The 26,431-nt window shown below is 42.8% G+C and overlaps 1 protein-coding gene across 1 annotated transcript in view; it reads left to right on the plus strand.

Annotated features, from left to right (window-relative positions):
- MIPEP (mitochondrial intermediate peptidase) overlaps positions 1-26,431 on the plus strand; it is a 67,317-nt gene that overhangs the window by 16,846 nt on the left and 24,040 nt on the right. The window contains exons 10-14 of the mRNA XM_015419365.1: positions 3,240-3,393; positions 4,675-4,752; positions 6,710-6,914; positions 9,108-9,217; positions 20,307-20,381. Coding sequence (XP_015274851.1) covers positions 3,240-3,393; positions 4,675-4,752; positions 6,710-6,914; positions 9,108-9,217; positions 20,307-20,381 — 622 coding nt within the window. The remainder of the gene's footprint in view (positions 1-3,239; positions 3,394-4,674; positions 4,753-6,709; positions 6,915-9,107; positions 9,218-20,306; positions 20,382-26,431) is intronic.

Raw genomic sequence — 26,431 nt, forward strand, 5'->3', positions numbered from 1 at the left:
ATCAGACAGAGTTACATTATTATACTTATTTTCTTCCTTTACGTTTCTTTTCAAACCCCCTTTTATTTTTAGGAGGCTTAGGAGCCATAGCCCCTAATTCTGCTTCAGTCTAAGGATTCAGCCATCAAAGAGTTCTTAGAACTTTCTTCATTTTCATCTTCTTCTTTTTGTGCATCTCTATCATCCTCCAATTTCTCAGGTCCATCTTTATCTTGTTGCTGTTGCTCAGGAAATTTTTTTGCTTTAAGAACAGAGTTAATATTTTCTTTCTTCCTGTTGAAGTTGAAAATAATGCCTTCCGGTGTAATCCATCTGTAAGAGGTGTTATGCTTTTGCAAAAACAATGCCAAGTCTCTGTATTGTCTTCTTCTTTTTCTGATCTCAAATGGAATGTCTTTTAAGGTTTTGACTTGTTATCCTTGGATTTTCAAAACATTTCCGCTTGTCGCTTTCAGAATCAAGTCTCTTGTTGACCTTTTTGAGAATTTGACAAATATTTCCCCGGGAAGCTTATTTTTCTTTGTATATTCTGGATATGTACGATATATCATATCCATGTCACTTTGTAACACTTCCACTGTTAAGCCTACCACGGGGGCCAGTTCCTCCTTCAGGTCCTCTCCTTTCAGTTCTGGGATGTTCTGAAATCTCGGGACATATGCTGATTTTTCCATTTGGAGAAGTAATAGTTGATGATTTTCAGAGATTTTATCCTTTTCCACCATCTCCAATCTTTGTCCAAACGCCCTGGATTTAAGATTAACTTTCTTCAGCTTCTTGGTTATCTTCTCTGTTTTTGCTAAAGTTTCTTGAAGTTCCTTATGCAATGTGTCAAATTTCTGGTTAAGCATGGTCATCTGGTCCACTAGAGGGCGCAAGGCTGCAGCAATAATTTTGGATAAGTCTATAGTTGCTTCTGGTTTAAAAGCTGGAGATGATGTGCTGGCTGCTCCTGTAAGTTTAGCTTTTGCATCCATTTTCTCCGAGCGCTGCGTTGTTTATAGTTAGTAAGATGTTTTGAAAAGTCTCTTAAAGTCTGAAAATATCGCTTTCTAGCTAATCCGCACCGCACTCCGTCAGCATCCACTCTTTTCAAGCCACCCCCGCCTCCAGCTTTTAACTCAGTTCTTTGGACGTGGGGATTTCCCCCCCCCCACTTATTTGGGGCTTTGGGGCGGCTTTACTCCCGACATTCAGATGGCAGCTCGCTAAATAGTAAGTTTACTCCCATTCTTACTTGCGTTTGTTTAAGCAGTAGGGAAGATCAGTCCTGGTAGATCTCTTGCACGCTTGGTGTGCGTCTCTAGGTGCCATTGCTGGCTCCATGCTGTGAGGACCTATCGGGGCAAAGAGGCGCCTCAATCCCTTGGCATTCCACCTTGGGAGAGGCACGTCTCGTGCCCCAGGCTGCAACCCTCCTACAAAGGGTCGCGGGGGTCCACGATCAACTTGGACCCCTCCCCATCGGCACATTTGCAGGCCGCTCACATCAGAGCAACAATGGAGCGCACCTACTTGCGAGTCGCCAAAAACCGGACGCCAGCGTTGGTCTTTTTTATTGCAGTTGCACACTGTCTCGACATTTTCATTGAGTTATCTACTACGACCTGAAGATCTCTCTCTTGGTCAGTCTCTGCCAATCATGATACACAACACAACCCTCTTTCCAAACGTACAGTATAAAACAAATTTAGAGGCCTGCATTTTATTTAGACTCAGTGAAGCCACGAAGGCTTAAAAATACTGGTTTGTAACGGCATACTGCATTTAGGCTGAGGTCACACACACTAAATAATCCACTTTCAATCCACTTTCTATGCACTTTCCAACTGGATTTTACTGTTGTGAGCTAGCAACATCCAGTTGGAAAGTGCATAGAAAGTGGATTGAAAGTGGATTATTTAGTGTGTGTGACTGCAGCCAGAGATTCAAATCTAGATATAGTATGAGTTTTGAAGTCAAGGCTCTCTTCATCAGATGAGCCTTGACTCTTGAGTGCTCATACACTGAAAATCTTGTTGGCCTCTAAGGTGTTACTGGATTTGAATCTACTGTAGACCGACACAGCTGCTCTCTCATAGTATATCTATTACTCATCACGGTATCTCAGTCTTTACTGCTTGAATTATGCTTTCCATGAATGCCAATGACCTGGATGGCCCAGGGTAGCCTGAGCTCAACAGATCTCAGGAGCTAAGCAGGATTGGTCCTGGGTAGTATTTGAATGGGAGACCACCAAAGAAGTCCAGGGTCTCTACACAGAGGCAGGCCGTGGCAAACCACCTCTGACATCACTTGCCTTGGAAACCCTGCAGGGTTGCCATAAGTTGGGTGCGACTTGGTGGCTCTTCCCACCACTGCCAGTGAGCAAATCATGTTGTGCTTTGCCTTGAAAATATTGGTGAACCAAATATTGTGTGATTGAGATGGTTGGATTTTCCCCTGCAGCTCATCCTGTTAATACAAAACAGGATTTCAGATCAAGTAAACTGGTATTTGCTTTGATATATCAGCTTTATTAGTGTACCTGTTGTGTTTTCCCATAATAAAACCTAATGCAGTCATCTTTTGATGTAATATATTATGGGAAAAAATCTTTTTATGGTAATGTTAACCCCTCATGCCGTATGCAAAATTTTGTGTCTAAAATGTAGCGTCTTGTAATGAACCTGCGGTGTGAAATACGTAAATGCAGCACAGGGGTAGGCAAGGTTTTCTTGGTTGGGGTGGGGCGTGTGCCAAAAAATCTGCAAGGTCTGGATGGAAAGATGTTGCTAGAATACAAAGTGTGGGGAGGTTATAAGAGTTGTAAATGGTCAGACACAGCTAATCCTCAGTAGCGCTGCCAGCCCTTCAGGGGCTTGCCTCAGTCACTTCATGCTGCTGTTTAGCACATATATATGCCCAGGATTGCCTGTTTTTTGATGCAGGCAGCTTGGAGTGAAACTCCAGTGTGGCGTATGGATATAGCTATCATCAGTTAAACTACAAGGTGTGTGGAGCCCCTCTTTAGCAAGCAGGAGCTGTATTGTGGTTGGCCAGTGAAACCAAGGTGGTACCATAGCAACTTGACACTGTATAGGCAGCCCTGGGAGAACATAGAGGTGGTCAGGAGCAGGAAGGCTCCAGGCTCCAAGTGTCCTAATCCTAATGCTGCAGATTGTGATGCGTCATTTATTAATATGTAACACGCTTGAAAGCTAGGCTGAGTCTGACGTAGTACTTTTCTCTTATTTTAGATATAATATTGAACCCAGCCTGTATTGCCCCTTTTTCTCCCTCGGAGCATGCATGGAAGGTCTCAACATGTTGTTCAATAAACTCTTAGGAATCTCCCTGTATGCCGAGCAGCCTGAGAAAGGAGAAGTGTGGAGTGAGGATGTCCGCAAACTGGTAAGAGATCTAATTCCTAAATGTCCGGATGCCCTTAGGCAAAAGCAACAGAGATAAAATATCCTTGTTATTCTCAATGCACATCCTTTAATCACAAAGCCCTTCACACGCTCTGTTTAGTTTGTATTAACATTATTGCTCTAAGTACATGTACCTCCAGGTCAGGCCCGCAGCTACAGCGGGGCATCTCGGGGCTAGGCCCCCTGATTTACTGGCAAGGCCCCACAACTTCCCATCCAGCCCAGGACCCATAAGCAGCGGCAGGTGCAGGGAAGGAGCCGGGTGTTCCTTTAACTCGATTAGCCCCCCTAAGAAATTTAAATGCCCCCTGACTTAAAAAATCCTGGCTACGGGCCTGCTCCGGGTTTACCATCTAAACTTGAAGATGGAACGGTTTAGAGAGGAAAGCAAAGTAAAAGGGAGAGGAGATCAGGTGGAAAAAGTCTGGGTGAAAATAGGCATCTTAAGAAAGTGCTTGAACAATGCAAGAAAATAAGATGCTATGCGGAAGGGGTATTCTTGTGGTAAATGACTAGAAGGGAGAAGTGGAGCTTAAGTGGGTTGCCTTTGATTCTTTTGGGGTTTGAGGAGTATGGACAGTCACACTCCCACATATCTTATCAATTTGACTTGAATCCTGCTTCTCTCCTCTCGTTTTAACCTGCAAACAGGAGATGGTAGCATTAAAATCATTCGCTCTGGTTAAGAAAGGATTTAAAACTAGGTTGACCAGATCCAACTGAGTGTTCATTTGAAGCGTGCTGCTTCTCACATCTCTCTTTTTTGTTGTTGTTATTCTGCTCTCCACTGAGTCTTCTTTCTCCTTTTCTCACTGAGTGCCAGTGGGAGTTTGTCACTCATAAAAACCCATTGTAAGGTGGATTTAACTATTTTTGGCTAATCTTTCATAACTGCTTCCTACTAGCTCTACGCCCACTAAACTGTGATAATCAGTTTAAAGCAGATTTCACATGTCAAACATTGCTCAAGAGGTGTTGGTTATTTATGAATTACTTCATGAGTCATTCGTTTGGATGAGCTACAGAAACAGTTTCAATTATCTTGTGAATGAGTCTGAAATTATTTATTGGTTTAAGTAGTCCATCAATAGGGAGTCACTGTTAAAAATTCCTAAGATTTGGGGAAATCTTGTAGAATCTGTATTTGTTAAGGATTCATACACAAATGCCACATTTTGACTAGTTTTTATACAAGCAGCACATAGTATTAGGTTATTGCATCTTTGCTTTGATTTTTAATGTATATTTTTAATTTTTTTAGGCAGTTGTCCATGAACAGGAAGGGTTATTGGGGTATATCTACTGTGATTTCTTCCAAAGACCAGACAAGCCTCATCAGGTAACAACTTTGACCATTAAACTGTTCCATTCTGTACAGTTGAAAACAATCCCGAAGATATTTCTGGAGCTATTTTATTTATGTGTTTGTTAAAATATTTACATCTTGGCTTTCCTTGTGGCTCAAGGCAACTTACAAACCACCAGTTAAAGTATTATTTTATTAAAGCACGTACACTTTTGTGATGATCCTGCATTCTCTTTTACCCAGCAGAAATTTAGATTCCACAGTGATGCCAGCTGTTGAGTATCAAAATGTTACCATCTGTTCCCCTTTTTTTTGCACTTCTGAGAGCTTGTTAGGTGCTTTGAAATGCTTTCTCTGCTACCTTAAAAGTCCAGTATGCCTGCTGGAACGCTTGATAAATTTCATCCTAGATGAACAAAGCCCTCTGTTTTAAAATGTTGTGGGGCTGTGACTCACTAGCAGAGCATCTATATGGCATGCTCAAGAGTTCCAGGTTCCATATTTGGCATCTCCAACTAAAAGTATCACATAATAAGTGATGTGGAAGACCATTACCTGGGTCTCTGAAGAGGCCCTGCCAGTCTGAGAAGACCTTTCTGGACCAAGGGTCTGGTTCATTGTAAGGCATCTTCATGCGACCATTCATTTGGAAACAGTCAAAACATTTTACCTGGGCATGACTGAGAAGAATGCAAATGCCTTTGTTTGGTCACTTATTTACTTCAGTGTGGATTAAGGTACTGCAATTATAAGTGGTTTTTTACAGTTTCATTCCATGCAAGACTGTTAGGTTGTGGCCATAGGCTATAATATATTAACATGCATCTGCATAGGTAATCACAGGATCTTATATTGCCAACTGACAGAGTTCGTTCTCAGCAGCTAGCGATAGAACCCGTTTCTTGGCAAAGTGTAAACAAACCTGTTGATAATTTTGGATTAATAATGGCTGAGAAGCCTGTTGTACATTAGAACATTCCATACCAGAAAACTGCATAACAGTGCTGCTCTAACATCATAATCAAATTAGTTGTTCATACTTTATATCCTGTTGAGAAAGCTTTGAAAAGTATTGAAGTCATGCATTGCTGATATGTATCCTGTGACAAATTTGTTGCAGTTCTCTTCTGAGGAATGGGGAAAGGGATTTTTTGTTTGTTCGTTTTTAACAAATAGTAGCAGTTCAGGCTGACAGGAATGTGAAGTATATGAGGACAAATTAATTTTCTTTGGAAATTATTTTCCATTTAATTGTGTTCTGTCTACTCTTGCGCTGTGCTGCTGTTCTTTAATCTCTGCTTTAATACGGCAAAGCGGTGTGAGAGGCTTGTTCCTGGTCCTTTTGAAAATGTTTGCAGAGATGAACCTTAGGTTTGTCCTTGATATACAGAATATTATGCTGAGGGCGCTGGCCAGCTTTCATTCTGAGATCCCAGAATTCAAAGGGAGTACTGCATTATGAATTTCTCCCCCTGCGTATTTGTCAAACTAAAATGGTAACTTGTCCTTGAAATGCAGAACATTAATATGAACATTAACTTGATTTTTTACGTTCGGTTGGTTGATTTTTGTGCATTTAATTGATTTTGCACATGTCAGTCTCCAAGGTTAATATTGTGCTGTGTTTTACATTTCTTTCCCCATCTTTGAAAATGTGTGGAGGGCTTGAGCTGGTTTTTGCATTTGAAACGTGGACTTATGAGATATTTCATTCTGTTATCTTAGTATTCAGTAGGGTTACCTTATTACAGTAAGCAAGCTTTAAAATGAAACTGAACCAAAAGAATGGGGTTAAACAGGTGGACTTGCTTTAACTGGCCAGCTAGACAGGTCTTCATTCAGACTAGTGCAACAGCTTGACTGAAAATGATGTAGTAATTGTAAGCAGGCTGAGTGACAAAACTGTATTGGTGCCTTATATATTATTAATGTAGTAAGATATTGCAGTTGATTTTCTGAGAGGTTTTTCTTTTTCTTCTTTGCAAAACAGGATTGCCATTTTACAATTCGTGGAGGCAGGTTAAAAGAAAATGGCGAATACCAACTTCCTGTTGTTGTCCTGATGCTCAGCTTGCCCCATTCCACTAGGGGTTCACCAACACTACTAACTCCTGGCATGATGGAAAACCTCTTCCATGAAATGGGACATGCCATGCATTCTATGTTGGGAAGGACTCGATATCAGCATGTCACTGGTAAGTGCTTGTAGTTAATTCATTAAAAGTCAAATCAGTCCTTCATTTTTCACAAACACTCATTTCAGGTTTATGTTACATACTGCGTGTGTGGTTGCTCAGAAGTTTTTAGTTTTGTCTTTAAGAAAGCTGTGAATAATTTTTTCAGTAATGTTTCTTACTGACTTTCAAACTGAGTAACTGTTCAAAAATTATTCCACATTAACTTTTATATTATATAGAAGCTGTTCCAAACCTGTTAAGAAACAGAATTTGCAATGGGTAGGGTTCCCAAGTACTTACCGCAATCCGGTGGGGGAAACATGCTCCCCGGCCGGACCATTCCTCCCTGTAACGCACCATGCCATCGCCAGGAAGTGACGCTGGGCGACGCTCTGGCAATGGGGCTGAAAACTCGATGGTACCATCAAGTTTCCAGCCCCATTGCCAGAGCGTCGCCCGGCGTCACTTCCTGGCGACGGCATGGTGCGGCGCGTCTGTTGTCCCCGCGGGAATGATCCTGCGAAGACGTCTGTGTCCCCCGCCGAATCACAGGAAGTACTTGGGAAGCCTGGCAATGGGATTCTCCAGATGAGAGCAGGCTTTATTCTGTTGGTAGGGGGCTCTAGGGACCAGAATCAGGTTTAGCCCCCTACTCCAATCTGTATGCCCCTGGATGTTTCTACCATATAAAGCACTGGTTGCAATTCACTGTTATGTGGAAAGGAAGCCTCTGCCCTTAGGAGAACCGCTGTGGGGCAAGCTACTGGCAGTAAATATGCTTTCCAGGTAGTGCTGGCAGTCACAAAGCCCAAGACCATATCAGTCAAACTGAGTTTCCCTTACACATAAGCAGCTGTAACCTCGATTGACAGTGGCAGACCATGGGAAGAGGCTGAGCAGGAACAACCTAGTGGCAAGTAATGTATATGCTGTCTGGGTGTCTCAAAAATCTCTATCAGATATCTGATGAAGTGTGCATGCACCCAAAAGCTTATAGCCAGAATTAAACTTCGTTGGTCTTAAAGTTGCTCCTGGACTCAAACATTGTTCTCTGTAAAATATGTGAGATGATGTGGATGAACTTTACAAATAAGGCAAGCATAGCCAAGAAAGGCTGGAAATGGGGAGGGGGCATGCTGGATATTTTACCCTTGGTGCATTGAGTGTATGCTTTAAAGGAATTAAAAAGCACAATTAGAGGTAATATGTAAGGGCATAGCCAGACAATTTTTTTTTAAGTGCTGTGTTTCCCCTGGCCTTGCTCTAGTGACAGTAGTACAATATCCTGTCTGTGCACAGCGGATAATGTTTAGAACTACTGCAGGGTGATGTGTGTGTGTGTGACTTATTTTCTTTTTACCAAATGCTCCCCCACAAAGAAGCACCTTAATGGAAGGTGTGGATTCCAGTGCTTGGAATGGGAAATGCCATGTGACATTTGTCATTGGCCTGGTACTAATTATTAGCAAAGTCAAAAAAAACTCCAGTGGTATTGTGACAGTGGATCAGAGAGCCGATGAATCCTTCAATAGACTATGAATTAATAGAAGGAATTGTAAGGTCCATCCTCATGTGTTGATCTAGATTCCACATATCAAACAATATCAGTTGTCCATTTGTCATTTAAGAAACTGGTTGTAATGCAAAGTTTGAAATGTGCCAGTTAGAGAGAGTACATTTGCAGAGTGAACATTTTATTTCATAACGAAACACCGCCACCCTTCCCTTCAAATGAATGACATCTTGAACAATTAAAGAAAGCAAATATGGATTGTGTGAGATTGTCAGGCAGATGGGGATGATAATATTTGTATGTGGGATTAAATTCTCAAGCATAGTTTGATATTTTTATTGTAATTGGGTATAGAGTTAAGACAATTAAAGATTTGGTGTTTAATGTGGGGCCAGGTTGGCTGTATCCTGGCTTAAGTTTATAAAGGGTGTGATCCACAGCTTTGTAGGGCGCCTCACCCAGCTGTTCAAATATTGTGTTTTACTTTGTGATTTGCAGTAAAACCCATAGGATTATAATTCGACTTTTCTGCCAACATTCACAGTAATGTTATAGAAATGAAATGTTTGCTTAATGAATGATTAATCACAGTTCATCAAAAGTGCAATTGGAAAGGGAAGAGGAACACGGGGAAAGACAGGAATTCATCCAGATATTATGACTCCCTGCATTTTAATCCTTTGCTTCATCTTCTGCAGGGACAAGGTGTTCTACCGACTTTGCTGAAGTTCCCTCTATCTTGATGGAGTATTTTGCAAACGATTACCGAGTGGTGAACCAGTTTGCAAGGCACTATGAAACGGGTCAGGTAGGGTTAATCGGAAAGCATTTTGTAAACTAAAGCATTTAAAAAAGAAAAGAAAACAATCATTAATGCAGGTTCAAAAGATGGGTAATGTGTTAATTTGTAGCAGCAAAATAAAGCAGGAGTCTAGTGGCACCTTAAAGGCTCAATAAATTTTGTTAGTTATAAAGTGCCACTGGACTCCTTACATCATTAATCCAGAAATACTAAATGTTGCTATAAATTTCCAAGACCGCTGGTTCATCGGATTGGTAAATAAAGAAAGTTATAAACTTTAAAGCATGTATGTAGTGCTAACTGCACCCAAGACACTATGAAGAGCACAGAAGCTGCATTCTTTCTACCCAGGAAATATGTCAAGCATACCTAATCTTTTTCTGAGAAGACTCTTTTTAATGTGAAATATACATTGTATTACTAAAACATAAGGGTTGAGTGGCCTTGTTTCAGATATTGCATTGTAATATGCATTTTGTATCTTTTCTTCCTTCCCAAACACAAAGCAGATTTTGAACTGCAACTGCAAAATTATGTCATAAATTTAAATATTGAGTTTCATTGTGATACTCATTCAAGCCTGGTGGTACCAGGTTTTCCTGGCCCACTGAAAATAAGATGTGGGGGTTGAGCTGGGTTTTCATCTTGAAATGTAGGATTGTGTCTAAAAAGCAGGGGTCATTTTGTAGAAAAAGAGGTGCAGGAGCTCATTAGCACAACTCATTAGCACAACTTATTTGCATATGCCACACCCCCTGGCATCACAGGAAGTGTGTCAGAAGGCAATACCCACCGCTCAGGTTCCACTGGACTGTTTTGGATTGCTAGCTATTGGGGGGGGGGGAGAGAATGTACAGATCTGTCCTCGCAGAGGAGGGAGAGCTTGTACCTGAATAAAACTTGGTCTTAAAGGTGCCACTGGACTGTTTTGGACAGGGGGGCCGGGGGGGGAGCTCTGCAACTTACCTGGCTGCTTCTTGCTCTGACTGAGGGCTGCTGGGAGCAGGGGGTGGGGCTTGTTGCATGTGCCCGCCCCTTGGGCTCTTTACTGCTGGAGCTCTGCTCCTGTGTGCTCCTGCAGGAAATGACCCCTGCTAAAATGTATGTGTACAGGATTGCTGTACAGGCTAGTTGAACCAGTGACCTTTCTTGACCTAACTAAAAAAGAAAGTAGAATTCTGTGGATCTGAAACAAAGCTAGTACATTTTCAATAACATAATTATATAGAACTAGGAATAAGACCTGTTGTGGAAATAAATACAACGAGCTTTAGAAAGAGACTCTAGGCGAGTGCTGTGGTGACCTCAGCAGGATATAATGACACAGAGTCCACCATTTTCTCCAGGGGAACTGATCTCTGCCATCTGAAGAGCAGTTGTAATTCTGAGTGATCTCCACCCCTCACCAGGAGATTGGGAACAATGGTTCACCAGGAGGAAATGGCTGGTTTGGAGGATGGAGTCTATGGCATTGTACCATTCTGAGGTCCCACCCCTCCTCAAACCCCACCCTCTCCAGGCTCTACCCATCAAATATCCAGGAATTTCCCAGCCTGGAGTTGGCAACCCTATCTCCTTCCCAGCCAACCATCAACATATCGTTATCTGCCCCTCTGACTTCAGATTTCCATCTCCTCCCCCCTCCCTGTAGCCTCTACCTAGGAAAAGTACAGTCTTTCTCCGCAGTGGGAACCAAAGCAGCTCACATAATTCTCCTCTCCCCCTTTTGATCTGCACAACAACCCTGTAAGGTAGGTTAGGCTGAAAGTCTGTGAGTGGTCTGAAAACCCAAAATCAACTTCCACAGCAAGAATCTGGGTCTGGCAGACCCTGTTCTGAAGTTTTAACTGCTACGTCACACTGGCTGTCATAGGGGGACCATCTCAACAGAGTATAATGACACAGAGCCCACCGTTTTCTCCTGGGGAACTGATCTCTGCCATTTGGAGAACAGTTGTTATTCTTCGTGATCTCCAGCCCTCACCTGGAGATTGGCAACAATGGTTCCCCAGGATGAAAAGTACAGTCTTTCTCTGCAGTGGGGACCAAAGTAGCTTATATCATTCTCCTCTCCCCCTTTTGATCTGCAAAATAACCCTGTGAGGTAGGTTAGGCTGAAGGTCTGTGACTGATCCAAAATCACCCACTCGGCTTCCACAACAAGAACCTATGTCTCCCCCTGCACAGCCACAGAGTCTTGTTATAGGGTATGTTATAGGGTGCACTTCCAGATAGCACGGAGCTGTAGATCTGGCTACCTCTCCTAGGTTTGTCAGGTTGGCAAACCTGAAGCTGCCTTATACTGAATCAGAGCACTGGTCTATCAAGGTCAGTATGGTCAGCTCAGACTGGATGGGGCTCTCCAGGGTCTCATGCAGAGAAGGGTCTTTCACATTACTTAATTCCAGACAGTTCAACTGAGGTGCCTGGTATTGAATGTGGAACCTTCTTCATGTCCAGAAGACGCTCTGCCACTGAGCCGCAGCCCCTCCTGTTGGTTTCCATGATTCCACTTGCTGCTGCTTATCAGTTCAGTTCTGAATTCACAGAGGTAACGTATTCTTCTGGCAAATACTTTCTGATACCCTTAGTTTCTCTGGCCACTTTGCAGCAGTTCTTTGCACTGGACATGTAGTTTACATGTTTACTTGTTGTGTGACCCTTAAAACAACTGTTCCTGTTAAATTTTCTTGCTAGTTGCTCTTAAGTGCAGTTGTACTGATGCATTACTATCATTTAGAACATCTCAGTGCAGTCCTGAGATATTCATGCACCCCCATGTCCATCGGCATCCTTTTCTACCTGTTCTTGAATGACATGCTGTAGGCATACATGTAGATGGGGAAAGGGGGTGGTGGGAGCTGTTAGTGGCTTTTAAACTGCCAATTTGGGCTTTAGGGAAAGGCTCAGTGGAAGAGCCTCTGCTTTGCACACAGAGAGTCCCAGGTTCAATCCCCAGCATCTCCAGTTAAAAAAACTAGGGAGTAGGTGATGTGAAAGACCTCTTGGTCAATTCAGCCGGGTCTAAAGATGGTCTTTTCAGGAGATGGACCAATGGGTTGATTCCGTATAAGGCAGCTTCATGTGTCATGTCCGTCACCCCCTCTATTAAGGATGTTACAGAAGTTTTCAAAGCCTATAGATCCTACTGACAGCAGTGGGAATTCAGGGTATATAGTGTTATATAAGACTGACAGCAGTGGGAATTCAGGGTATATAATACAAAAACTCATCAAATGTTAGTATCAACCATATATAGTGCCCTGTTGATTGGAAGACATGGTTGGGAAATGACTGTTTTCCGGTGACCTGAATAAAGTTATTGCTATAATGATAAATAACAGGGCTAGAAAATATCCAAGCACCTTAAAAAGAACCATGGTGCTGTCTTGACAAAGATTATTCCGTCACAAGTTGTAATACTTGTCTGGTCTTTTATCAAACTTTATGGAACTGGGTGTTTAGAATGAACAGATTTGCACATAAGATAGAAATGCATAAGAAGAATTTTCAGAATATAATGTGTAGCTTTGTGTTTTGCAAATATCAGGAGCCCAGGCACTATGTATCCTATTCTGGTTTGTTTTGCAGAGGAGCTTGTTTGGCACCAGCGCATTGTGTACCAGGAAGCAGTTGAGTCTGGCTGTAATTCAGCCTTGAAAGGCGGACAGGATGAGTTGTAATGTAGGATTAGGACTCAAGCCTGAAACTGCTGTTTTGCTGTCGTGTTCCTGAAGGCATGTTTCTTTTAGCCTCACTGAATATGAAAACAAAAAATTACTTTGGACTCAGCGATCTAATTTTTTTTGCTTTTAAAATTACGATCAGTTTGATCATAATATTTAAAAGCAAAACGAAGTCTATTATAACAAAGACTTTATTTGCTATAATTTTAAATGAGCAGAGTCTGACCTGTCGTTTATTATGATCATAGTGGCTGTGTGCAATCTATTCTGTGGGAAAATCGATGGCTGAAGCAAACTTTGTTTTCAAATGCTTAGAAGTAGGGCCAAATTCTACTAGCTTTCCTTGCCATTAGTTATGCTCTCTGAGAGGTGCTGCTTTGATTTACTGTTCTCAGTTATGTAGTTACATCACCCTTGGTAAGAACCTAAGCAGAACCCTTTTCATCAAGGCTGTAGAATAGAAATGGGGGGCTCGTTTTAAAAGCAGAACCCTTTTCATCAAGGCTGTGGAATAAAAATGGGGGCTCATTTTAAAAGCAAATGAAATACTTGTGGCACCGTAAAGATTAATAAAATTGTTCCAACAAGAGTATTCCAGCATAAGTATGACCGTTTGAGGTTTTCTGCATCACTGTTATCTACTGTACCTGTGGAAATACACACTGGAAGTATTACTACACCTTTTCTTTTGTCTGCACAGCTGGTATTCGAAGGATTTAACTGGTGTCTTATAGCAACAAATTTTCCTTATTTGTTTTCAAGATATTTGTATACCACCTTTTCATGGACATGGGGCCAAGGTGGTTCACAACAATATACAGTCCAATTATAAAACCAACATATAATTGAATAAGGAATAATATAATAAGAACCCATAAAGATCAACTAAAATAACTTAAATATGGACTATACTAGAATCCTCTTACAGACAATAAGGCTGCCAGTTTTTTAAAAACACCTACTTGAATCTGTGCTGACCAGATTGCTGACAGTTCTTTGAAGTTAATCATACTTCTTCAAGATACTCTTCTGTACATGGGAAAAGGGGTATGCGTGTGTGTGTGCGTGCTGTAGATTCTGCTTCTGTGGTATTTTTATAGCAACATTGATTCAGGGAAAGCTTTACTCCCTTGTAAGTGTGTTTAGGATTGCAGACAACTTATCTATTCAGTTCTAACCACTCTTACTGGAATCAGTGGTATTTATTATTTATTTATTTATTAAATCTATTCCCACCCTTCCCAACAGGCTCAGGGCAGGTAACATCAGAACATTTAACAATAAAAATCAATTAACACAATTAGTCTAAAAACAACAGAAAGCAATTGAACAAAAGTTGGCGAGCAGTAATTCAACCCCCCCATAAGTGGGATAGATGATACTGGAATCACAACCACACAACCCTGAAACCCCACATAGGGTAGATGGTCCAGACCACCTCTGTGCAGGGCAGACCCTATATAGGCTCTGTACAGGGAGGCCAGCTAGTTGGGTGTCCACCACCTCAACTAAAAGGCTGGTGTAACAGCTCTGTTTTACAGGCCCTACGGAACTGTAATAAATCTCCATAAATGTGTGTTAGGTATGATTCAGCTAAAGGATGTTTTCCTTCCAACACAAACAGTGGTCCTGTGAAGCTAAATGTGTACTCATGTTTATGTACTCTTGAAAGAAGGGAGCGTTGTTTGTAGAATCCCATCCCTTTCTGGAAAACCTTTGAATATATGCACACAAACAGTTGTAGAGAGGCCCTACATGTAGGAATAAAGTATACATACTCATTGACTGATGGGCTGCCTACTTGGCCACGTTTTGAGCTCTGACTTGCAAATATGGTCTCATTTTCACACATGACAAGATACTTGTGGGCAATGCTCCCTCTAAGCTGTGGAGTCTTGTGAGCAAAAATTCCACTTTGTGAGCTACTGGTATTAAAGTTGTGAGCAAGCAATTTGGCTACTGCATACATTAGTTTGCTCTGCAGCCATCCTCCCTGAGCTAAGACAAAAGTCTGTGAGCTAGAGGCTAAAAACTTGTGAGCTAGCTCACACTAACTCAGTTTAGAGGGAACACTGCTTGTGGGTGTTGTTGTTTTTCTTATCTCTGTCTAAGGGAAATGTCATGTGTGATGTTATAGTTACAGTGAGTTATTTAGCTGGATTATAAAGGATGTGCTCCCCCCTCCCAATAATACTGTACAAGTGCAGGATCGCTTATGTCGCCTGTTCACATGACAGGGGAAAAAACTCGTTGCCATATGCTCCAGTGAATGGATTCGTGGCATTGTGCTTTATCAGAATACTGATTAGCAGGATCTAACATTTGTATCTTATTTTAAACCAGATACCATCTGACAGCTCTTGATGCTACTTAAAAACGAAGTACAAAAACTGTGAAAAATTATAATTATATTGGAAAAGCCAATTTGGCTGAAGCCATTTTTAAAAATGAAGGCCCTGTAAAATGAATCCACTTACTGCTGCCAAATTTTCCAGTGTGCTTATTTGGTAAAGCAGAAAAAAAAAATTGTTTTTGTGGGTTTTTTTACTTTGAAGTGTGAAGAAAGTGCTATTGGGAAACTGACCACAGTGGCTCATACCTGGGAAGTAGGCAGACTAGAATATATGCAGAGCCCTGCAGGAGCAGAAAAAAAGGTCTTATCTAGATGGATCCTATGCTGGACAGAGTGTTTTCAGCAGTGACCATCTAGATGCCTACTGAAGAAGTAAGCAGTGACCCATTAAAGCTCATACCCTGCCACAAATTTTGTTAGTCTTTAAGGTTCTACTGGACTCTTAGTCTTTTCTAGATGCCTACTGGAGAGGGGATGAAGACTATAGCATTCTCCCATTGTTAATTCCCAGCATCTCTGATTCTGGGGTATTGCCCCAAGCCTGAAGATTTGATTTAGTCAGCATGGTTAATAGCCACTGAGAAGCCTTATCTGTGCGTTTGTCTAATATACTTCTAAAGCCATTTACACTCGTTACTATCACCCCATCTTGTAGTACTGAATTCCGTCAGTTAATTATGCATCAAGTGAAAGAGCCCTTCCTTAATTTTTCCCCTCTATCAGCTGCCAAACAATTTTGTGGGATGACCCCCAAAGTTCTAATGTTATAATACAGAGTAGGGGAAACAGCTCTTTTTAGACCACTCGTGATTTTATAAGCCTCTACATGTCCCTCCTTAGTCCTCTTTTTTTTTATAAACTGGAAAAGTAAAAGAGTCTAGATATTAGAACACGTCAAACTTTTTTTTGTACTCTTTAATCTCTGACCAAAACCTCACTAATCGTCTTCTCAATTCCAGTTTTTAAAAAGAGAGGATAGATTTTAAAATAAGTCTAAAATCAGTGTGCCTGAACTGAACACAAAGTCCACTATATTCAACAGTGGCTATCCAGGTGCTTCCAGAAAGCTTGTACAGAACTTGTACATCATGACACTCTGTTTTCCTTTTCCTCTCCCCCCCCCAGTTGGTTGTACTTCAGACATACGCTTGTGGCAGGGGTTCTCTTCTTGTGAAACCTCTCTCCCTTCTCCACCCCAGCTCCCACCCAACCCCTCTGTCTCTCCTCCCGTGCTCCATGTGCATTTTTGTGGGCACAGAGTTCCTTCTCTTTATGAAAACTCTCAGATCCTTTCATTCTGTTAGCCTCATCTCTGCCAGTTGGTCCTTCAGTGCGCCACAGTGCTTGCACTAGGGTTGCCAGCCTCCAGGTGGGGCCTGGGGAATCTCCCGCTTTGACAACTGATCTCCAGCTGACAGAGATCAGCTCCCCTGGAGAAAATGGCTGCTTTGAAGGGTGGATTCTATGGCATTGTACCCTGCTGAGGCCCTTCCCCTCCCTCAAACCCCACCCTCTCCTGGATCCACCCCTGAAGTCTCCAGGTATTTTCCAACCCAGACCTGGCAACCCTAGCTTGCACAGTGGAGCCCTCCTCCCTGTGAGAGCTTTCCCTTGCCTTCTTACTCTTCCTGCCTGGCCTGACCACGAGCCTTCTCACTTGCCTCATCCCTTCGGGTTTGGTGCATGCTTTGCACTTAATGGTTGCGGTGTAGTGGTTCAGAGCCAGCATGATGTAGTGGATAAGAGTGATGTACTCTAATCTGGAGAACCAGGTTTGATTCCCCACTCCTCCACATGAAGCCTGCTGGGTGACCTTGGGCCAATCACAGAGTTCTCTCTGAACTCTCTCAGCCCCACCTTCCTCACAAGGTTGGTGTTGTGGGGGGAAGAAGCGGAGTATAAAAACCTAGTCTTCTTCTTCTGTGACCTGTAGCTTGTACCTCACTGTGGTACACCTCCTGGTTCTTGGCTTGTATTTCCATTCCAGTCTTCTTCCCACAGTCCTGTTTTTTACGCCAGTGAGGCCATCATTCCGCTTCATCTTCTGACTGTCATTGACTCTGCTGTCCTGTACTTTCCTGTCATGTAACTGATGTTACTGATTTGCTGCTCAGTGGCTTCTGTGCTGCTTCCTGGGAATTAAAGATGTGTCCCTGGTGTGGAACAGTTGAAGACCACTGCTCTAAAGTGCTCCAGATGACATATGTAGTAGGTTATGTTGAAAAAGGATGATTCACCCCCCAAATCAGCAAATTAAACTGTAAATTAAAACCAAAATAAAACATAATCTCACATTTTGGGGGGCATATTCCTGAAGTGATATGGGCAGGAAGCATGAATGCTTAAGATAATTTTACATGGGTTATTTGAGCACATACATCCTATCTTACCTGACTTTTATTGTAATCACAGTTGGAAACCGTGAAGTTGCTGTGCGAAGGGAGAGACTCAAAGGGCATTGGCTGGAAGGAATGGAGACACAATAAGGGCTGCACCATGATGACCCGATTATCGCTAAGCCCACCCATTATGGCAGGACAATCTCCTGTCTCCCCAAATAAAGGGCCTACAGCAACTGCACAGTATCACTTGCTTTGCCATAATACATGTCTATTCTATGGTGTTGTGGATTTGCTAGGCTGCCGTGTGAATTAGGCTATAGCCAGGCTATAACGGTGCTGGGTTTTCTGAAACTCTTGGGTGCCCCATCATCTTCTCTTTGTAAACTTCGTAGGTCACCTTGACGGTTATGGGCAACAGCTGTGTAGCTCAGAAGAGTGAAGAATTAACCAGTAAAAATAGTAATTACATACCTGGGGGAGCAGCTTATGTTTCCAGTTTTACATTTCTTTCATTAGAAGAGATGAGGGGGAAATCCTTGGATCCACCTGCCTTCCTTTTATCTGTGTGATGCCCTGTGTGTGGTCTAACATTTGAGCCTGTGTTTCATGTTTGTATTTGTTTACAGTTTTTCTGCTTTGTTTCTCAAAGGAGCAAGCTGCACTTCCAGTTTAAAAATCATTCTAATCAGGGGGTTTGTGTCTGTGGAATAAAACCTGGAATAGCAGTTTTACTACAGTACGGAATAAATGTCTGTTGGTCAAATGTTGATATTGAAAATTATAGCTTTGCATGTTGGATCTTCCTGTATTTTTTTAAAGTGTACTATTTTCTGGATGGGAAAATTATAGATTTTGACTGGTTAACTACTACATGAAGCAACTTTTCATCTTAAGAGCATTTCTTCCCCATTCTCCAGTGCCAGATTTTATCTTGGTTAACATTTTTTCCTCATTTTGCAATAAAAGCAGTTGCTTTTGTTGTATTATTTAGTATAGTTTTTCTGGAGGTGATTATTGGTGCAGAAATTTATTATTGTGTGCAGTCAGATTCTATAAATTCTGATGAAGCAATTCAAAAACACCTCAACACATCAGCTGTAAAGCTTCAAGCATGATTTAAGAGTCCTTTGTTATATTAGACATCTGCATTTTGTTTCAGAACCTAGAGTGGCTTTTGAACATGCTAGAGAGTTTGGTCACATAAATGGTAGAATTACACAGAGCTGCCAGTGAAAATGATTTCCCTATATGGAGTTCTCTCACTTTCTCTTTCTCCCCCACTCTGTAAAACAAATTTTAGCTCAACATCCATTATACTATTTGTTTTTCTGCCTTGCATTCCACATAAGCCGCTTTTCCTGCTGGCTGTTGCATGGGAACGTACAACGTGATGTTGTCCGAATACAGGCTAAAATGTACTACGAGTTATTAGAGGGTTGCATTGACAATAGAATGCTGTTTCCACTGGCGGCCCATTTTTCTGGCAGAGTGGAATTCCTCTGTGAAACTTTTTTCTGACTCACAGGAGCCTCCATTCGGTTTTTATGTGAACCTGTATACCTAATGAGGTAGGAAGATGCTAGTCCTGTGAATATTTCTCTCCCCCCCCCTTAGATAACATTACATATTTTCCTGTCTTAAAAAGGAATGTTTATATGTCAGTCTGTATTTCTTAAGACCACAGTATGATTTTGTGCCAAGAAGGGAGTTAAAGTATTTATTTTAAAAAAATTATCCCATTTTTCTCCTGCTCTGGGGACTCAGATACATGAAACAAAATGCAATTTAAATAAATACATATAACTCAAGAGGCCCCCATGTGCCCTTGGTGCAGGAGATCAGCTACAAGGTGGGCTGGGGCTGGGGCAGGGGCTGGGGCTGGGGCTGTTCCTGACAGCATGGTTCACAGGAGGCCATGGGATAAGCTTCCCAGGGTGAAGAGCTTCTTGGCCATGTTCAGCCTTTAAGGGGAGAGTTCTGGTCTTCTTGACCTGGCTCTGATGTTCTATATTTCCTCCCCTCCCAAGATTTGCATAGATATGTGTATTAATGTTAATGTTCATCCCTAAGATAATCTCCAAGGTGCTTCCCCATTGAGGCAACAGGTTTCCACCAAGTCAACCTCTACTTCCAGAAAGTGTGTGTGTGTGTGTGTTTGGGGGGGGGGACCCTAGTTGAGCCAGGAAGCAGGAGTCCTCTCTGAGCTGCTTTCTGTTTCCAGTAGGAAAAGAGGAGTGCTCTGTTGGGCAGTATTTCATCCATACAGACCCCTTCCTAGGCACCTTTTCCTCCTCTTTCCCCATTTTCCTTTTAAGAAAGAAAACTAAAGAGCAGCTTTTCTCTTTCTTGCAGGAATGTATGTACTTTATATGGTATGCTCTCCAGATATTGCTGTTTTTTTCTCCTTGGCTCAAGGAGCACATGGCTACTTTCCCACTTGCACCAACCCTCTCCCTTCCCAGTAGGGCTACAGATCAAAGTCAGATGTCCTTTGATAAAGAATCTTGGGATGATGAGCAAAATGGAGCAGATGGGAGCCCTGAGTCATGTTCTTTTCCCAGTTACGATTCAATCTGAAACAGTAATTTTACTTTCATGTTACTCTTATATCATCTGCTCATTAGTTGTGTGTAAAAACTATTTAAATGTTTCCAGCTAATTTATTTGAAGTAAGTATCTTGTTTCTTTCCCCCCCCCACCTTTTTTTGTTCAAGCCGCTGCCCAAACACATGGTATCAAGACTCTGTGAATCTAAAAAAGTTTGTGCTGCTGCTGATATGCAACTTCAGGTATGTTGATTGATTCCATCTGACAAATAAGCTATAACGCATTTGAGGTTCATACGCTATCATTTAAAAGATATAACCCAGTGATGTAGGTTCTCTGAATATTTGAAATGAATCACTGCAAACATTTTACATTTGTTTCTTAATATAGTCTGCCTCATACTTAAATATTGGTAGACTGACCCATCTCTAGATCTTGGGGTAAGTTACAGTTTCAAAGTTACACAAATCTAAATGAAATCTGACTTCTAAGTCTAGGTACCAAAAAGTTAATTCAAAAGTACCAAAGGTTAATCCAAATAAAAAGGTCAGCAATGTTTCTGAAAGTATGCTCAGGCAGATCTGCAAGGGTGGATCATTTACCAAGAATTTCTTTCTCTGGGTCATGGCAGATATTGCTCGGGTTCCCTTGTAACTGTGGCTAAGAGTCAGCCTCAGGAACATATTTTCCCTTTCTCCAAAATGAATTCCTTCTTCCTCCACCCTAATATAATGGAAATATTGGTACTGATTTTACCATGGTTAATGCCAATCAGGGTTCCCTGATAAACCAAGATGTGAAATGACAGGAGTATTCATTCACATCAGGTGGGATTAGAGTTGGTATCAGCATTTCCTTTAATTGCAGTTGAGTCAGGAAAGGGGCAAGGGAATTGCTTCAGGGACAACGGTAGGCGTGTTCCTAAGATTGGCTCCCAATTTCACAGTCATGTGTAAGAGGTCACCGGTGTTACATCAGTGCCAGTCCTGTGTGCTTTTGCTGTCTAATCTTGGTGTGTAGACAGAATGACCAAAAGAGTGATCCTGAGTGCCTGAATCTAGGTTTGCCTTGTAACACCTGGTCAGAGGACTGAGCTAGAAAGCGTTAGGGTTAAACCGTAATAAAATGTAAAGTGTGATCCTCAGGCTGTTTACTTGCAGGCAAATCTCACTGAGAGAACGAAAGTCCCAAATACATGTGTGTAGGATTGTAGCTTTAGTTGGTGGGCCCATTAGGTGAAAGGGCTTGGAAACTACAAGTCTAGGACATAAACACTCCGAGCAAGAGCAAGCAGGCCCAGCTATGTGTTTGCATTCTGGCAGTGGACTTGAAAGGTTTGTTAAGCTTGCCGATGTGTGTTTGAGAAACTCATCATTCAAACGGGAGCAAACATAATCCTTAGGGAATGTTTACATTTTAGATGTAAAGACCCAGATAAGGGCATCAACCAGAACAAATGTATAACAATAAAAAATGAATACGTTTTGGCAAAATCACAAGCTTAAATGTGTTCTTGGAATGTGTTTTTTAAACTCAAATGTAATTTACTTTAAAGAGGAAACATATTAAATGGCTGGTGCAGAATGCAGCAGCGAGGCTGTCGCTGTGTCTTCCCATGCGGGAGCACATCCAGCCAGCCCTAAAAGCACTGCACTGACATAAGAACATAAGAGATGCCAATGTTGGATCAGGCCAAAGGCCCATCCAGTCCAACACTCCGTGTCACACAGTGGCCAGAAATACCAGGTGACATCAGGAGGTCCACCAGTGGGGCCAGGACATTAGAAGCCCTCCCGCTGTTGACCCCCCCCCCCAAGCACCAAGAAGACAGAACATCACTTGCCCCAGAGCCCCTATCTATACCTTGTGGCTAATAGCCACTGATGGACCTCTGCTCCATATGCTTATCTAATTCCCTCTTGAAGCCGTCCATGCTTGTAGCTGCCACATCTTATAAACCTCGATCATGTCACCCCTCAGTCGTCTTTTCTCCAAGCTAAAGAGCCCTAAGCGCTTTAACCTTTCCTCATAGGGAAAGTGTTCCAACCCTTTTATCATTCGAGTTGCCCTTTTCTGCACTTTTTCCAAAGCTATAATATCTTTTTTAAGGTGTGGTGCCCAGAACTGCACACAGTATTCCAAATGAGGTCTCACCATTGATTTATATAGGGGCATTATTATATTGGCTGATCTGTTTTCAATACCCTTCCTAATAATCCCCAGCATAGCATTGGCCTTCTTTATTGCAGTCACACACTGTCTCGACATTTTCAGTGAGTTATCCACTACAACTCCAAGATCTCTCTCTTGCTCAGTCTCTGCCAGTTCAGACCCCATCAATGTGTATTTATATTTAGGATTTTTGGCTCCAATGTGCATCACCTTGCACTTGGCCACATTGAACCCCATTTGCCATGTTGACGCCCACTTGCCCATCCTTGACAGATCCCTTTGGAGTGCCTCACAATCCTCACCACCCTGAACAACTTCGTATCATCCGCAAATTTAGTCACTTCACTGCTTACTCTCAACTCCAAATCATAATTGAACAAGTTAAAAAGCACTGGACCAAGTACTGGTCCCTGCGGTACCCCACTGCTTACCACCCTCCACTGAGAAAATTGCCCATTTATACTCACTCTCTGTTTTCTATTAATTAGCCAGTTTTTGATCCATAAAAGGACTTACTTAGGAGAACTTACTTAGGAGCCTTTGATGAGGAACTTTATCAAAATATTTCTGGAAGTCAAGGTAAACAATATCTATTGGATCCCACGGATTAGGTTCAAGGTACTGGTTCTTACCTTTAAAGCCCTATGTGGTCAAGGACCTACTTACCTAAGGGACCGCCTTTTCCCACTTATTCCCCAGAGAGCACTAAGATCAGGGTCCAAAAACCGATTGGCCCTCCCAGGCCCTAAAGAAGCCAGGCTAGCCATGATGAGGGCCAGGGCCTTTTCTGTGGTGGCCCCACACTGGTGAAACGAGCCCCCAGATGACATCAGAGCCCTGCGGGACCTTTTACAGTTCCGCAGGGCCTGTAAAATGGAACTCTTCCACCAGGCCTTTGATTAGGGGCCGCCTGTTAATACGTGGCCCTGGCTCCAACATCAGTACCAACTAATAGCCTGGTAAGAACCCGGACTATGGGGGTAGGGGTCCATCTGGATGCTGAAAGAATACCTCCATCGCTCACCATGTCTACTGGCACTTATGATTTTATATGCTGTGGTTTTATGTAAATTTTATGTTTTAACGTATTTTGATGTTTGTGTGTGTGTGTGTGTGTGTGTGTGTGTATCCTGTAAGCCGCCCTGAGCCTGGCTTGGCAGGGAGGGCAGGATAGAAATGAAACAAATGAAACAAATAAAATAAATAAAATAAATGAACGTTCAAAATGAGGATTGATTCCATTTTTGATAAATTATGCAGATAGTATATAGCCTCGGTCGTAATAATCCATCTTCCCCAAATTTGCCCATGTGCAGTATATCCAAAGAAGGATTCTGTTCATCTGGAACAAAATACTGAACAAGGCCTTCATTACAGATATTTCTTCTCTGCTGGGTTTTTTTTTATGAAAAGCATACCCGATTTGCATTATGGCTCTTAGATGATTGAGATAGCTTCTGGTTAAATAATTAGAACTACTGCCTGAATGAATGAATGAGGAAGTCTTGGTAACCGCCTTTTTCACCTTCCGTCCTCTTATTAGCTACAAGAAATATTACTTAGTAGAAATTCATGGTCCAAGGGAGAAAGCAGTAATGCTATAGTAATGCCGTCAACCAGTGTGGTGTAGTGATTAAGAGTGTCGGACTAGTATCTGAAAGACCCAGGTTCGAATCCCCACTCGTGCCATGAAAGCTTACTGGGTGGCCTTGGGCCAGTTGCACTCTCTCAGCCTAGCCTACTTCACAGGGTTGTTGTGAGGATACAATGGAGACAAGGACAATGATGTAAATCACTTTGGGTTCCCATTGGGGTGAAAGGTGGAGTATAAATGAATTAAATAAATGAATGAAACTTAAATGTGCATGTCAGGTTAAATGTGCATGTCATGTGCATGTCATGTCAATTCAGTCCTTGCTTGCTGATGTATGTAGGGATGCCAGTCCCCAGGTGCGGGATCCCCAAATTTCAGGGGTTGCTGCCTGTGGCTGGTGGGGGAAGCCCCCCCCCAACAGTGGCCACCCCACAGCCACCCCTATCCCTCTGCTCCTGCCAGATTTAAAGGGCCCTTCAACTGATTGACAAGAGCACGTGGCCTGCCAGTCAGCTGGAGGGCCCTTTAAATCTTGCAGGAGGGGAAGGAGAGGGGTGGCCGCCAGCTGCACGCCTGCACTCCAGGCAACGAATTTGCTGCTTGGGATTCAGGTGCATCCCCAATGTGATGACATCACTTCTGATTGATGTCATCATGTTGGGGACATCCCCTCCCCCTCCCAAAGTCCCCTGCTGAGAAGGAGGCAGGACCTGGCAACCCTATACGTATGACAGGGAGGAACTGCAGGTACACTGCTCAGGCTAATCACAAGATTTACCCTGGGGTCAGTGACTGTGTTGATTGCCACAAGAAAACATGGTGAGTGCTGGTGGTCATTATTGTTATTATTATTTGGACTTTTAACCCCCAGTTACTGGTAACCTGAATAACCAGTATAGGCAACAAGGAAACACTGGTTCAAAGAAAAAGGTCTGTCTGACTATCAGTCACGTTTTTATCCCACTTTCTTCCAAGGCATACACACTTCTTCTCTGCTCCAAGGTTTTATGTCATCTCACAAATATCCCCTGAACTCAACTTTTGGAGGACCTTCAAAAGGGGTTTACAGAAGGGAGGAGTAAGCACATTGAATGCTATCTGCATGTCATTGGTATAGCAGAGGCTTGAAGAGAGGCATACTTGAAGGGAGCTCTCCTTTTATCTTGAGTTCCTAATGGAGTGTAACGGAGAACACTGACTTTGTTATACAAAATCCATGCCTTCGAGGGGTTAAAATTAGTACTTAGCCGGGCCTAGGGATCACTAGGGGTGCTGATGTAATGTGCTTCTACCAGCTAGTTGCTGTCAACCCCTAGTGGCCCTAATTGTCTGTCTCCTGCTTCTCTGAACAATCACAGACTTGTTATCATGCATTGTTGATGCCATTTTGTGCATTACTGGTTTGGCAGTTGCAGGAATCTTTTGCATATGTACATACCAAGAAAACCTGAACATGCAAAGCTTGTTGACCTTGCCTCACAATCAGGTTTATATATTGGCACGTCTACACAAATGGAACAAAAGTGAGAAATCCTGCAGAGAAGAAAATAAACATTTTGGCTAATTTGCACATCCAGGTATGTGGAGAAAAATATAAATCTTAACGGATCTGGTCAGCTGCATATTGCTCATGATTGTGGAGCTTTGTTCCCAGTTAGCTATAACGTCCAGTGATGTGCATTATGTGTCCGCGAAATCCACAGAAAATATCATTCATGAACCAGCTTTTTCTTGAGAGATACTTTTGCCCTATTCACATGTACCTCCAAAGTTTGCAAAGCCTACATGTGGTGGAGCAAGATCGCTTATTCTCCCACCAACTCATCCTCAGGTCTGCTTAATGTCTATACTTTGCAGCATTTAAATGGGGTCATTATTCCTAGAGTCTAACACACACTCTGGAAAGCAAACACAGAAGGCAAACATTCAGGGGAGGAGGCAGGAGCCCTCAGCTGCATGGTCGTTCTCTACCAAAACTGTGCCTACACACGTAGGTGTCATTTAGACATAACAAGTGGGGGACCCGCGATACTCACGGGAGAGGGGGACTTCCACACCTATGAGGAAGAGGAGGAAGCAGCAGGAGGAGGTAAGTTTCCCCCCTATCCCGCCGGTTCCCCTATCCCACCGGTTCCCCGTCTCCTCCACCTCTCCTCCACTCCCTGGCTCGATCTTCCCCTCCCCCTGCCCTGGAGCACACCCCCCCTCCGGAGTCCAGGTCTACCCACCCCTTCCCATTGAATGGGTAGACCTGGCCTCCGGAGGAGTCCAGGTCTACCCACCCCTTCCCATTGAATGGGTAGACCTGGCCTCCAGAGGAGTCCAGGTCTACCCACCCCTTCCCATTGCAGGGGTAGACCTGGCCTCCGGAGTCCTGGTCTACTCACCCCTTCCCTGCCCCTTCCCCTTCCCACCTTCCAAGGGGCGGGGCCCGCTGGAGGGAGGCAGAGGAAGCAGAAGGCGGAGGTAAGTACACCCCCATCCCGCTGTTTCCCGTCTCCTCCACCCCCCCTTGCCTTCCCTCCC

This window comes from Gekko japonicus, unplaced genomic scaffold, assembly GCF_001447785.1.
Source record: "Gekko japonicus isolate JY-2015 unplaced genomic scaffold, Gekko_japonicus_V1.1 scaffold371, whole genome shotgun sequence".
NCBI lineage: Eukaryota > Metazoa > Chordata > Lepidosauria > Squamata > Gekkonidae > Gekko > Gekko japonicus.